The 15,742-nt window shown below is 33.5% G+C and overlaps 2 protein-coding genes across 2 annotated transcripts; one reads left to right on the top strand and one right to left on the bottom strand.

Moving 5' to 3' along the window:
* The first annotated feature begins 7,120 nt into the window (after positions 1 to 7,120).
* Positions 7,121 to 8,288, top strand: LOC106299499. The gene has a single exon (XM_013735610.1). It carries the CDS (start codon positions 7,169 to 7,171, stop codon positions 8,030 to 8,032), a length of 864 nt encoding a protein of 287 aa, XP_013591064.1. The 5' UTR covers positions 7,121 to 7,168; the 3' UTR covers positions 8,033 to 8,288.
* Positions 8,289 to 9,520: 1,232 nt separating this feature from the next.
* On the bottom strand, positions 9,521 to 12,310 carry LOC106341701 (regulatory protein NPR2). Its single transcript, XM_013780436.1, has 4 exons — positions 11,650 to 12,310; positions 10,835 to 11,570; positions 10,174 to 10,377; positions 9,521 to 10,101 (listed from the first exon to the last, which is right to left on the bottom strand). Exons 1-4 carry the CDS (start codon positions 12,187 to 12,189, stop codon positions 9,764 to 9,766), a joined length of 1,818 nt encoding a protein of 605 aa, XP_013635890.1. The 5' UTR covers positions 12,190 to 12,310; the 3' UTR covers positions 9,521 to 9,763.
* Positions 12,311 to 15,742: the final 3,432 nt, after the last annotated feature.

The following is a 15,742-nucleotide window of genomic DNA, read 5'->3' as shown; positions in this document are numbered from 1 at the left end:
ATTTTTCTTATATGTTAGATTTTTTCTTATATGTTATATTTTGAATTTTTTAAAACGACTTTAAATTACAAAAATGTAAGTTTTCCTTAAGTATACGACTAAAAACATTAAAATGACATGTATCAATTCGATGGTTGATTTGAAAGCTTTCAAAACCATATGGAAGATAAAAGTCAAAATAATTCAACTGTGAAAACAATACTGTTCACTTTTTTCAAGAATGTGTTCGATGGAAAAAACAAGGTTTTTATGTTATAATTTGTTTAATGTCCAATCCGATCAACCCATGATGTATTAATTATAGTTTTGTTCCATTATTTTTAATAAAAATTGATCCGATCCATCGGAAAAAAATTATATAATAACAACAAAAAATATTTTATATATAAAAATAAAATGATCACATATATATAAAAAAACTATCGATAATATATATATAAATAAATTCACCCTGCGCAAAGCGCATGTCTTATCCTAGTAACATATTAAATCAGGAATGCGTTTCCTGAAATAGTACAAATGATAAATTTTAAATGACTGATTATTCATTATTAATAGCTTCTTATATTTACTGTATTATCATCACTTACCTGTTTCTCTAACAGATTTGGTCATTAACCTAATTGGCTATAAAGTATATATGACAGATTATGTTCGCAAAAAATGGTAAATGCATGACAGATTATACTGCCAAAATTAGCAATAATAATCTACTGCAATCTGTTACATTTATGGCAAGTTGGCAACAGACATTTTAATTTGTAACATAGTATTTTGTTGCTTATGAGATGAGAATGCGACCAATTTGTGTCTAATAATAGAAGACGAAATATGAAAGGAAGAATATTTGTATCAGAGAATCCATGTGTGGCTCATGTGAACGCATTAAATAATTTTGACAAAAGTAGATTCTATTAATAATTACTTAACGCCAGTTACATTTAATATTTCAAATCTAGTTTGTAATCACTGAATTAAGGCCATCTACCACCTAAGTTACGTACTTAAGTGTACATTAATGTCCATTGTAACTTTTACAAAAACATTTTTTGCCAAATTTATAACTTTTGGTTACATATAGAAATTCACTGGAGTCCAAAGGTGGTACCACCCATCCACATATGTTTTCAACTTTTTACAAGGGACATCTACTACAAATCCACCACCCATTAATCAACTTATTAATTTTATAGTGAATGATATCAAATGAATATAAATTTTATAGGTACTACTATATTGAGTGTTGACAATAACAAATTATGTTTGTTTGTGTATCTGTTATGTGATATTGTCACTATAGTTAAAAACTTAAAAGTGACAAATGATCAACTGGTTATAAGTTATAACAAATTAATTTTAAAATTAAGTTGTCTTTAGGAGATGGATTTAACTATTTGAAATGGATTGTCTTCTCCACACTAATACAAAAACCAAAACAGCAGGCGATTCAACTAATTTTACGTTGGACCTTCAAAATCTTGAATTCATGCTGTATAGACAATTGCAATTTGTAAGCTAATAACTGGAACGATGCCTAAAATAAAAATGAAAACACACGACAATAAATGATACTCCCTCCGTTTCATATTGTAAGTAGTTTTAGAGAAATATTTTTGTTTCAAAATGTAAGTAATTTTCGTATTTCTAGATAACTTTTACATTTATTGAATACAGTATAACCAATCAAATTAAATAGATTTATTTTTTATTGCTTAAATTATATCTAACCTATTTACTATAAAATACTTTTAAAAAACATAATAATTTTCTTAATCTTCGCGTTTTTAGCCAAAACTATTTATATTACGAAACGGAGGGAATATATAACCATCTCATTAAATTTACTCTTGTACGTAGTATTTAACTTTCTTCTCATGTAACTTTCCCATTTATGGGCTTTAATGAAATCAGAAAGTCTGACAAAAAAACTGAGCCAGCTCTTAAATAAATGGGTAAAAAAAGACCCACACCGAAAAGTCAATTAAAATGAAAAACATACTAGTAAATCATACTACTATATGCCAATTTCAATAAATGTACTGTTGTTATGAAATAACTTATAATTTATAGTATCGGGAAATTTAAATAAGAGTAGAATTCAATACCCGTAGGAAGCAAATAACACTTAATATGAGAGAAAGAGTTTATTATAAGGAAGAAGAAGAAGATGTAATTGTGTACAAAAGAGTGAGATGAGTGATGGTATTTATAGTGAGCAACAATACATAAAATATCAAAGATGGTGCTTGATTTGGTAAATGAGTGGGTGATCATAGTGCTTGATGAGTAGATGATCATAGTGCTTGAGTTGGTAAAGGAGTGGAGGATCATTTCAAAGTTTATCTTATAACAGTGATGTCTTTTATGAAAAGTCATAGATATGTTTGTTTTCGAAGCTTTATTTATTCTCCTTGTTAGACTTTGTTACTAAGCTATTGTATACCTATGTTTATGGTTCATTATCAATAGATTAGGCACACTAATTCATTTCCGTCTTTCTTACTTATAACAATATGGATAAAAAATGGCTTATTGGAGGAATTTGAGAGTATATCATTTTTTTCAAATTTTCATAGTATATTCAGAATCTATAAAAATGACATAAAATTCAAGTTTATTGATTTAATCATTTATATAACTTTTAAAAATATCACCTCTTATGGTAGTATATGAATTTTAAATAGACTATTCAATTCGTTTTACTTGATCACCAAAGATATTACTGAAAGAAGAAATACAAATAATACATGGCATTTAAATAATTTCTTAATGTTAAAATGTAACTTCAAATGACTTTAAAGTCTAAAACAGTAATTTTGCAAAACTACTCAATTCTCATATTTCATTGAATTTATTATGTACTAGGTGTTTTCCTCCACAATGTGTAGAAATAAAATTTTAAAATTATATTTATAAATAATTTTTTGTTATTTTTTTGGTTTTATTATTTGCATAAAATATTTTAATTCTATGTAAATTTTAAGATAAAATAAATATTTTTATTTACATTTATATTTAATAATATATATCTTGGAAATGTTTTTATTTATTTATTTTGGTTAATATATATTAAATAAAATTCTATAAAATTAAGGGAAAAGTGTGTTAAATGATATAATTAACTAATATTTCAAAAATTATAAAAAATTATTATATTTCTATTTTTACTATTATATTATTTATTATTTATTATTATATTAATGATAATGATTTATGATTTATTATCATATTCTAAAAAACTTAGCAAAAATATATATCAAAATTAAATATAAATGTCGATGTCACAATTACCTTCAAGCTCATAACATCATTGTTAATATGTATGTCATCAATTTTCTTTCAAAATCACGGTGGATTACGAGGTGATCTCATCTTTGTAAAATTAACAAATCATCGGATGTCCCGCTAAATCATGGTAAAATCTCTCTATTATTATATTTTACATATAAAAGTAATTTAAAGAGAGCATTTATGATTCTGTGAAAAAACAAAGTGATGACACACACATATTTGGCTTTGCGTCATCGATCGGAGAATAATGTTCTATCCATGGTTGTTGGTTAATACGCGCTCCAGAAATCTTGCACATAACATGTTAGGAGCACAGACAAGCAAAAAAATCTTATTTAGCTTTCGACAAAAAGATCAACTTGAAAGACTCTTCGTTGTATATTACTGGTATATGTTGAGAACTCGTCACCTAGAAGTTAGCTACGAGATGAAGGTAAGATGCATGATTGATTGAGTTGAAAGAACCGAACTGATTTTTGCCATGTTTCACAAATTTTCATTGCAAAGTTTTTGTCGGGTCATTTTAAGCGAATTTTTTTTTGCATTCATATACGTTTGAAAAATAACTAATACACTAAATTCTGACTTGGACTTTAAAAGCATGGGGTTAATTATTATTTTTATCAAAGATGTAAATAAAAATTGAAATTTGTACATACTTTATATATTTTATTTTTAAATCGTATAATTTTTGGTACTATGATATACAATATATGAATAATCATGCACATAATTTCAATATATAAATTTTCATAGTGCATGATTTTTTTTTCTAACATAATTTTTTTTCAATTTGATTCGCACTCTAATTTTGTTTTGTTTTTTCATAAACTGTAACTATGCAATTTTACCTAACTTGTTACTTAAATTGGTTTTACCAATAAACACTAAAATATGAGAATATACCATAGGGATTGAGTCTTCTTGATATTTTAGATATTTGAAGAATTAAACAAAAAAATGGTTAAATTTGGTACTTTTATGCGTATCAATTTTATGTATATCAATTATTTGCTGAATGCACTACACAATCAGACACATTTTCATCTTTCTTTACCCTAAGAGACACAATCGGCTCGAGGAACACTTTTTTTGAAACCGAGGCACATATAGGACAAAAATGCCCTCTTCCCTTACTAATGGATAACTTGTCGAGATAGTGTTTAGTTAGAAGGTATTTTCGTTAGAGATTTTATTATTTTATTATTTGTTTAAAGTTTTCATCCCAACATATTTTATACCTTATTTTTGTTTTCTAATATGTAAATTCGTATATAACATATGTATAAAATGCATATTTTTTTATTTTCATTTTGATATCCATATAGATATAGTTAAATATTTTATTAAAATTTTAAATTATAATTTACTGAAATTGTGTTTCGTGGACATGGACACCGTAAATGTTGATGCGAAAATTGTGTACATGTACATTGTGTAGAACTTAAAATTGGATAACACCTAAAAAAAAACTTTTGATTTTTATTATAAATCATAATTTTGTATTTTATATGTTTTGAGATCCATTTTAATATAAATATATTATATTTTAACATTTATAAGAATTTGCGTGGACATCGAAAAATTGTGGATAGAGATTTTTGGATTTGAAAAATGTGGTAAAGGTAAATGTTGACAAAATAATGATATCTCATGATTTTAGGATGTGTTTAGAAGTTTGGTCTATATATTTGTTCATTTGCACTAAAGAGAACTATAAAAGAACCCAAGCAGCTGTAGTACTCGAGTTTGAATCACGGCGGAGACTTGGACTCGAGTTTGATTTTGAGAGAACCCAAGCAGCTGTAGCACCATAGAGTACACCAGATTTCTTCATGTTCTTCGCCTCAGATTTCTTCTTGTTCTTCGACGACAGAAAGAGGATGATAGTCAATCATCGCAATTAGGGTTACAAAATTGGGAAGTGATTTTGAAATTCGAAACTCGAGATCGAGAGAGTATAAAGCACGTGGGTAATAACCAGTTTATTACTTTTTTACTTGTTTTCTGATTTTCTAGTTACGTAATATCATTTAGTTAGGATAAAGGAAACAATTTGTAGATAGAGGTATAAGGGACAAAGCACACACAAAAAGTGTGTATCATTCAAGAAGTGTCTCATCTTGTAAATGGAAAGTGAGAAAATGTCCATAGATGTAATTTTTTCTTATTCTCTTACTTTATGTGACTACTATTAATGAAAATAAATTATAGAGCCGGGTGATTGTAGGTAAATCTTGTTTGATATTTTTCGTATATTTTTTGTAGTCAGCTTAAACAGACTCAAACAGACTCTGTCAACCATGTCGGGTGCCCGTATCCATGTGAACAACAAAAAGCGGATGTTTCCTAGCACTGCGTGCGAGGTTGTCTGCCTTAGTATTTTGCGTCCTTGATCCATGAATGATCTCTGAGCTTACAAAACTTTCCTTGAGGATCTTGATATCTTCCAAATAACTTGCAAAAGCTGGTCATTCTTCTGGTTCCGAAACCATCTTCACCAATTCAGAACAATCCGTTGCAAATGTGACGAATGTTTGACGTAAATTCCGCATGCACTCCATTGCCCAAACTAAAGTTTCCACCTCTGCATGAAGAGATGAAAGATAAGCACGGACGTTTCGGGCGCCCATCAGTCCATCAAAACCTTCCAAAGTTAAATTTAAAAAATTAATGTGTTTTAAAAATACGGATCCGGATCCGGATATCCAGACCTAAAAATTAAGATATCCGGATCCGGATTCGGTTTGGACGGATCTAAGATTTTACTATCCGGATTCGGACCCGGACACCCCGGATATCCTATTTTCGGAGCGGATCCGGAGCGGATTTCGGATCGAATCCGGATCTCGGATAATAAGTCTCAGGCCTAGACACAACACCTTCGATATTATCTTATACCCTACATTGCATAAACTTATTGGCCGTAATTCCGTCATCCTTGTGGGTCTCTCCGTCTTTGGTATCATACAAATGTTAGTAATATTTAACCTTGGATCAATACTCCCGAGACCAGGAAATTATTCACCATTTCCACCAAATCGCCATTTATTATATGCCAAGAATGTTGAAAGAAAAGAATTGTCATCCCATCCCATCCGGGCCCGGAGCCTTCTTCGAATGCATCATAAATAAAGCTTGCCGAACCTTGATCATAGTGCTTGATGAGTAGATGATCATAGTGCTTGATGAGTAGATGATCATAGTGCTTGATGAGTAGATGATCATAGTGCTTGATGAGTAGATGATCATAGTGCTTGATGAGTAGATGATCATAGTGCTTGATGAGTAGATGATCATAGTGCTTGATGAGTAGATGATCATAGTGCTTGATGAGTAGATGATCATAGTGCTTGATGAGTAGATGATCATAGTGCTTGATGAGTAGATGATCATAGTGCTTGATGAGTAGATGATCATAGTGCTTGATGAGTAGATGATCATAGTGCTTGATGAGTAGATGATCATAGTGCTTGATGAGTAGATGATCATAGTGCTTGATGAGTAGATGATCATAGTGCTTGATGAGTAGATGATCATAGTGCTTGATGAGTAGATGATCATAGTGCTTGATGAGTAGATGATCATAGTGCTTGATGAGTAGATGATCATAGTGCTTGATGAGTAGATGATCATAGTGCTTGAGTTGGTAAAGGAGTGGAGGATCATTTCAAAGTTTATCTTATAACAACTGTCAAATTAACTGAACCAGCTCACAGAAAATGGGTTAAAAAAAGACCCACACCGAAAAGTCAAAATAATGAAAAATAAATAAATCTTACGCAGAGCTCATATTAATGATTAACCAAACAAAAAAAATATCTAATATAAATATTATCCATTTGTTCACCGTTCACTCTGCGACACACACACAACTATGGAGCTCACAACCTTGGCCAGCTGGTTAACGCCGACGACTCTCTTCCTCCTCCTCAACTTCACCATTGGCACCATTTTCTTCACCAACAAGTTAGGTTCCGGTTCCAAGAAACACCAACCTCATCAAGATGGGTTCGGTCCAGGTCATAACCATGATAATGCGCAGTTAGGCAGACCTCCCTCGTTCGTAGACAGAGTCAAGTCCATCAACTTCAGTCTCTACAACTCTCCTTCCCATGAATCCGAGATCCACTTCAACGGGTCGGATTCTAACCCGAGCCCGCCTCGGTCTCTCCTGCAACGGGTCAGATCCTTCAACATGCCTTCCTTCAAGTTCCCGCAACACAATTCAGAAGGAGACTACGCTGCCTACGCACTGACGACCCCACCCGAAGATACGAACCGGGTCGACCCGGTTGTCAAGAGCCCGGAAGATGAAGTTAACGTACCGACACAACCTAGACCCGGAGGTCCGTCTCTCTTGCAGCGGGTAAAGTCCATCAAGCTCCCTTCATTGTATAGATCAGAGCCAGAACAGAGCTCAGAAGAGCCAAAGCCGGAGAGGACGAAGTCGGAGTCGAGTAAGCCGGCGATGAAGAGTAAGAAGAAGAAGAAGACGGTGAAGAAGATGACGAAATCTGCTAGCGAGAAAGTCGGCGTTGGCCGGGAGGAGGAGACGGTTGAGGCAGTGGAGAAGAGACGCCCGGAGACGACAAGAGTCGAGAGGACGACGTCGATCGATGAAGGAGAAGAAGGTGTCGACGATAAAGCCTCTGATTTCATCAACAAGTTTAAGCAGCAGCTGAAACTACAGAGGCTGGATTCCTTTCTCAGGTACAGAGAGATGCTCAAGAACAACTGATCCGAAATTTACTGTTTTACCCTTTGTCGGAATGGAATTTACTTTGGTTAAAAAGGGAAATACCCTTGTCTGAAGGGCTTTTTGGTCATTTTGTAACATATTGCTTGTCTTTAGATTTGGTGATGAGTGCTCACAAACTAGTTGTGTCGTGTTCGTAATTTCTAGATCTGGCTTCTACTGCACTTTTTTACTTTTACGTTTTAGGTCGGCACTGCGTTAAAAGGTGATCCTAATATTATATTTTTCTTTAAATCAACACCACTGAATATCTTAATTTTCTTAAATATATAACGTACTAGTAATTTATTTTGATTAAATACTATATTTGTTTTGACCAAAATGGGTATATTGGTTTATCTGTTACTTTCTTTCATCATTATCATATCATCTATGTTGGTTACTGCATACAAATCTGAACATTTTCTATCAAAAATTTTCGTATGGCAGGTAGTTGTTATCAGTTTACTATTTATTGAACCACTAATGACAACGACGGTTCTCACTCTCATACACATACATGCGTGTGATCAACAAACATGTATGAAGCTCAAGTACTAATCATCCAGAAAAAAAAATATCTAGTGACTGGATAAGTACAACGGAACAAACTGATCAAATTTTCTTTTATATCGTGACAAAGAAAAACAAACAAGTCTTCAGTTATATCATGAAGTTTGATTAAAGCAAGAAACTAATAAGTATACATTTGAGATGTGACTGTAGATGTTTCAAGGGTCAAGGTCACAGATATTTTCATAGAGATATTTTACCGTTGCGTATGAGCAATATGGAATATCCCAAATATTTCAGTTCACATTAGAATATCCAAAGTTTTGGAAGTGTTGGTTATTGATCCGTTTCATCCGAATAATTAATTATTGATTTAATCCGTTTCATACGAATTCGGATATCTTTAATTTTTTTATGATTTTAATTGGATATCCGATTCGATTAGTACAAATAAAATAAAAATATTTAAAAAATAAAAAAATATCTAAAAATAATAGAAAATATTAATATTTATGACAAAATATTTTTTTTTAAATCTAATAACTAAAATAATCAATTTAATAAGTAAGAGTATTGTAAAATTTCTATAAAATAATTATATATAATTATTTAAATATATGCATATGTGAATGAATGTGTTGTGTGTACTCCAACATGACCATACCTCCAAGAGGCTGGTGTCCGTGGACAATGATAGTTACCACGGGAGAAGAGTAGGCAGAGATATGGACCCAAGAACATATATAGAACAACTGGTCTGCTGTTACAAAGTCGTATCAGAAATTCACTCATACAATACTGATAGTGTGAAAGGTAGTGAAGTCACAATAAAGATAAACAATTTTGATTCGTGACAAAGACATCATGAAAATTTGAACGGTAGGTATGTTTTGTTAAAGACTGATAACTAAACATACTATTCTCGTGGACTTTGTATGAAAGGCTTCTTCCATCTAAATCGCGCAAGTCTCATGTATTAGCGTAAACAACATAGAAAATATACATATAATCACATCACTGGTTAACAAACGACTAACATTTGTTCAAAATACGCTTGCACAAAGTATACACTAATACACAGGATGCAAAGTGAAGGTCAAACCTCATATTGACGCAGATGAGAAAGACAGACAATAATACATATATGAAAACATATATACAACAAAACTTACCCGAAGAGTCTTAAAAAAGACGCAGGGGTGTACAAAACTTACCATAATTTTAGTTGCGGGCTTGAAATGTGACATGCTTTTCTATTCTTGAATCCCCCTTCCTGTTCCTGCAAAGCCTTTTCTCTAAATCTCTTTTGTCCACCCTTAGGCGCCGGTGGGAGAGCTTACCATTGGACCTCACTGATCTTGTTTTGGAAGACTTTCCAGAGTCATCCTTCTCCTCACTAAAGGTCTTCATCACAGTCTCTTGTAGTTCCATGTACCTTTGCTTCTTCTGTAGCCGTTTCTCAGGAGTGTCCTCTTCTACACAAGCCAGATGATTCAAGTCCTCAGAGTCCATAAAGTGATCGAGCGAACAGCGTGGAAAGTATCGTTTCCCTAGCTTCACTGATGACAGAAATTGACATCAATTAGATTTTCTTGACGGTAAGAAAAGTAAAAATCAATCCATGTACATACCGGTGTTAGTAAGCGCTATTAGTCTACACAAATGCTCCTCTCGGATTACGAAAGGTGCTATGTTTAAGTCCAGTGATGTCCTCTTCGCACCACTGTGTTGGTCAGGGTCGAGACTAGAAGCAGTAAACTCGCATGTTCCCTCCAGTTTGACGATATCCATTACCACTTGAGCTTCCACTGGAAATAGGATTCGAGCCAGTGCAACTGAAAAGTAAGCACAAGGTATAGTCAGAGCCGGCCCAAATCAAAGGAAGCATGGGCTTCCGGCCGCCATTTTAGTAAGTATTTAATTCCTCAAAAATTATCTATAATCTAGTGGTTAATTGTGCATTAGGACTCTGGAAGAGGTTGAGTTCGAGTTCACCCATGTGCATAGTTATATTTTCAGACATTTTGGGCTTGTGGCCTTGAAAAGTCTAGGACCGGCTCTGAGTAGTTATCTTCAGGGCCGGTCCTAAGATTTATGGAGTCTAAAATAATTACATTATAAAAGCTGGATGATCCATACATATATATGTTTTGGATAGTCTGGACCAGATAATCTAATACATTAAGTATTTAAAAATTTGGGAGCCAACGCGAATGTTTCATGTCCCCTAAGGTCGGCCATGGTTATATCATTAGATCACACAAAGGTTGGCATACGAGGAAGAAGACATACCTCTGTTTTCAAGATAGAGCAGCCTCATCCTCAATTCATCAGGAGTAGCTGGAAGAGAAGGTAACTCATCTCTAGGCAACCTACCTAGTTTACACGCATGCTCTAGTACCTCTATGCATAGCCCTCCTTTCAGAGAAGGCTTCCCTTGCTCCGTACTAGCATTATACTCCGAAGCTTTAGTGAGCCTTTTCGCAATCACCAGAGCCGTTCTACCGTCAAACGTCGTCTCCGACGCATTCGCACCTTTAGTCAATAAATAAACCATCAGCTTCGGCTCGTTGCGCATCGCAGCAACGTGAAGCGCCGTGTATCCCCTCGGGTTTCTATGGTCCACGTCAGCGAGCTCGATGTCAATGAGATCAGAGGCCGTCTTCACATCGGAATGTGCAACAGCGTAGTGAAGAGCGTAGGCGTCGTCTAGACTCGTGTGTCCTTCTGTCAAAAGCATCTTGACAAGCTCAACATCGTCGGAGTCAAGGGCCTTGTATATGTTCATGACATGTTTATCCGGCTCGGGCGGCTCGAGACCGAGCTCTTTGCGGATGTCGGTGACTCGTTTGACGATGTCTTGGGGTAAAGACTTGTCGAGAGTAACGATCTCTATATCTGACTTGGCGATAATCTCTACGCATCTATCTAAAAGCTTCTTGTATGCTTCACCACAGATGTTAGCGAGCTTGAATATCACCAAGATGTCTTCTATAACAATATTGTCTATAATATTCAAGAACTGCCTCTGAAAAATGCAAAACAGAGAAGACTCATGATGAAACTGCTTGTAATTTGAGACAAAGAACGTGTGTTTAATTAATTACCTCGTATAAAGAAACTAACTCGGGTATCTCGAAGACGTAAGCTAAGTAGAGAAGCTCCATCAAGAACTCCACAGCTGGACGGCACGCCACGTGGCAGCAACCATCGTCAACGCAATCAGAAGCTCCTTTCCGCGGCGGCCTCACTCTGCCGCTGTATACGTAAGCCAAAACAGTCGCCACCGAGTCGAAACCCACGTCGTAATCTCTCGCGATCTCCTTTAGCTCGAGCTTGACGACGGCGGCGGGTTTTCGATCCTTCACGGCGGATGCTAGCGCGTTCTTGAAGACGGGTATCCTCGCCGAGAGAACGCAGCGGTGGAAGGATATCTCGCGGCCGTCGGAGAGAATTAGCTTGGCGTCGCTGTAGAAAGTCTCCGGCGAGTCGAAGACTGATTCTAGGCAGGTGGAGAGGAGTTGCAGCGCCGAAAACTCCGGTGATGTTAGAAACTCCGCCGCGGGGTTGTCGATAGAGGACTCGGCGATGAAGCTGTATCCGTTGGTGATTTCATAGGAACCGGAGAGTCCAGCGATGGTGGCCATCAAAAGAGAATTGAAAAATAAAGTCGAGATCCGAGGGAAAGAAACAAAGAATGTGTACAGTGTAACTGTTTTGAGGCGTCAATAAGTAGTGACCGAATTAATCGTATTATTTAACCAAAACAAAACAAAACGGTTTCTGTAGAGCATGTCGTAAATTTCTTCGAAAATGATTTAAAGCAAAGACTAGAAAAAATTATAAATAAATAAAAGGGAGATTAGGGGGCATGACCATAAGAAACAAAAAATTAAGTGTATAAGTATAACCATAAGACCGACATGGCTATGATATGTTATATAATGTTTTGTAATTATCCGAAAATGTCCTCATTTGCGTGTGGGAAGTGGATAGTTTGCTTCTTCTGTTTAACTAGGAAACTGAAAAATGCAGTTTTACTTTTAAAACACAAGCATACGAGACAGAAGACATAGTTTTGAAATCGCAATAGAGTGTGTGAGACGTGGTCGTGAATCGCTAAACGGTGTTTTCGACAGGCAACAATTAAAAAGTTAGGGTTCCAAAGGGACAATGATAGTTAAGGCGGAGGGAACGATTGCAGATTCCCTGCAGCGCGAGCGGTTGCAAATCGGAAGGCCAGGAAGCAAGGTTAGATTGAATAGCGTTAGTTAACAAATCATCAGTTTCCGATGAACCCATATTTGCAATTAAATGAGAGTCGTCGTTCCGCTGTGAAGGGAGCAATAGAGGAAGAGGAAAAAGGTAAAATTGGGAAACTGCATGCATGAGTTGAATATTTTAGCATGAAAATGGGAACTAGCTAAGTGTAGGACTGTATTGAAACATCTGATGGAGAACATACGCTTGTGGGATTGGGTTGTGGGGGAGACAATGAATAGTGAATTGTAAGAGATGTCTATACTATATGAATAAATTAATTAGTATAGTTATGCGGTAACATTTCACATTAGCCTATATGTGAAATGGTAGGAGTCTATTAGAAAATTTTGTGTTGTGACTACATTTATGGTAAGGGTAGATGTAACATAATAGCATCTGTAATACCCGTTTCAAGTATGGTGGAAAGTGGCATATGATTTCAAAGGTTTGCTTATTATATAGAGAAATTAGGTGTCATGTATTTAGAAAAAACCATAATTAAGTAAATGCCCCAAGCACTATTGATAATTTTATAATCCGAAAGTACCTCTGCCCAAGATATCATCTTCCTTCTCTCTTGCTTCAAAGTCTCTTGCCCAGAAAACAATCTTCCTTCTCTATCTCTCGTATCTCCTTATCTAAACACATTTTTTTTCTATTTCTTCTAATTGATTCTTCTTTTCCTTTTTTAAATTTTATTCTTGAGAATTTATTTTCATTTAAGTATTATTTCATTCAATACTATGTCTAGATCTAGTGAGTTCTATCTATATATCAACGAGTTCTTCTACCGTCTTCTCCGTCAGTTTGTTCAATGTCAACCTCAATATATGAGAGAAAACTTCGATGCACGTGCTGATAAAAGTGCATGGCCGTGTGAATCAGCCGTATAGTTAAGAAAGAGTGATTTTTTTTCAAGATTGACGGTAACGAATCGTGTTAGTATTTGTAGTTGCTATGTAACTAAGTTTCTGATAAATGTATGATTCTCCGTATAGTTAAGAAAGAGTGATTTTTTTTCAAGATTGACGGTAACGAATCGTGTTAGTATTTGTAGTTGCTATGTAACTAAGTTTCTGATAAATGTATGATTCTATGCTATAAATTAAGTCTTGTAAGCAGATATAAGTTTCGTTAGTTGTTATCAGTGAAAATGTGCCGCTAGTTGACATAGGTAGCAATAGCTGATACGTGGTTTTTTAGATGCTACCAAATAGGTTACAAGACCAAATAACTCATTATGTATTTAGATTATATAATCTTAACAGTTAATCATTATTATATCATATAAACTAATAAATCACGTCTAATTTAATGTTTTACATAAAATATCATATTTGATTGAGGTTACTTTATAAGTGTATTTTCTAATAAATTAATTATCTATTAAAATTTCATAACATTTTACGTTAAAACTTAGCTTTACACTCCTCTTGTTAGAAAAAAAATAGATGTGTTAGGTGTTATACGGTTTCTTAGATGCTACAAAATAAGTTATCAGGTTAATTAAATCATTATCTATTTAATTTTTAATTTTTTTAACGGTTAACAATTATTTTATCATATATATAAACCGAAAATTTACATCTAATACTATATTTTCTATCGTAAATAACATATTAGATTGTTTTCGTTTCATGATAAAGTATATTTTCTACTAAACTAGTTATCCATTAATAATTCACGTAACAGTTAACATTAAAGTTTAGCGTAGTACTGTAACCAATCACAATTCCTAATTTATCAATTCGAGATCCATAAATTAGGAAAAAAAAACTTTTTCATTTTGTTTGAGATTGTTAGATGGTAGAGCGTTGTGGCAGATTTAGCTTTTGGAGTTTATGATTCATTGACATATGGCTGGCGTATTCAACAACGAAGTGATGTGAAGGTAATGAAGACGAGTTGAAAAAGAGGAGTTTAATGTAAGATTTGTGCAGGAAATGGAGTTGGAAAAAAATGGAAAATTTGATGAGAAAATTGACTATGTATTTGAGAAACAAAAAGATTTTACTAAGATTGAGAAGGGATCAATATCTTGTGAGAAAAAGTTGTTAAATTTTTTGAAAAGAAATGATCGACAGTGATAGAGAAATCAGGAAAGAAAAAGGAAAGAAAGAAAAAGAAAATGGATGGTCTGGGCAGAGTTAGATGCAAGGGCAGAGACAAGAGCAGAGACAAAACCGTCAGTTTATGTACATTTGCTACAGATTTTGCTGGTTTATATGCTATTCAAGGTAGTTTCTTAATATTAGTCATCATGATGTATATACAGCAAATTATCTCTATTTTATATGGTATATAACTAAATTTCAATGACATGTACATAGATATATAGTATATTTTAATATAAATATTTATTATTGAGAATTCATACTCATATGATAAACACAAAATTTCTAATGTGCGATTTTTTTAGTGCAAATTTCAAAATTAAAATATTAAGGTCTCAATATTCTTTTAATAGAAATTTAGAAATTACCATATTGAAGTATTTTTCTATGTTATATAGTTTAATTTTAAAGTATATTAATATATAATATGAATGTCTAGTAAATGAGACTTCATATTCATACGATTTATGATTATTTTTATCTTGTTATTACCAAAAAAAAGTTAAACCATTGATCATAAAATGTTAGTGTGAGACATTTAACGTTTTTAGTAATTTATAGTCGTTTTTAAAATTCAAAATGTAACATATAAGAATTTTTTTTATTATATGGTTAATGTGGTTGTTTAATATCTTTTAATAATATAAATTAAACAAAAAGAGCTAAGATACAAGAATTATTATCAAATATTTATTATTCATAATCATTAATTTTCATATCTACGTTAATCATATTAGGCAATTCCGTAGCTTTTATTTAAGGAAAGTGCGAGAATATTCTTTTTGTACTCTATTTATCAATTTGATAGTTAGTTTAATAAAAA

The sequence above is a fragment of the Brassica oleracea genome, chromosome C1 (assembly GCF_000695525.1).
Source record: "Brassica oleracea var. oleracea cultivar TO1000 chromosome C1, BOL, whole genome shotgun sequence".
Classification (NCBI taxonomy): domain Eukaryota; kingdom Viridiplantae; phylum Streptophyta; class Magnoliopsida; order Brassicales; family Brassicaceae; genus Brassica; species Brassica oleracea.
The sequence above is the reverse complement of the archived record's forward strand: the minus strand, read 5'-3'. Positions and strand labels throughout refer to the sequence as shown.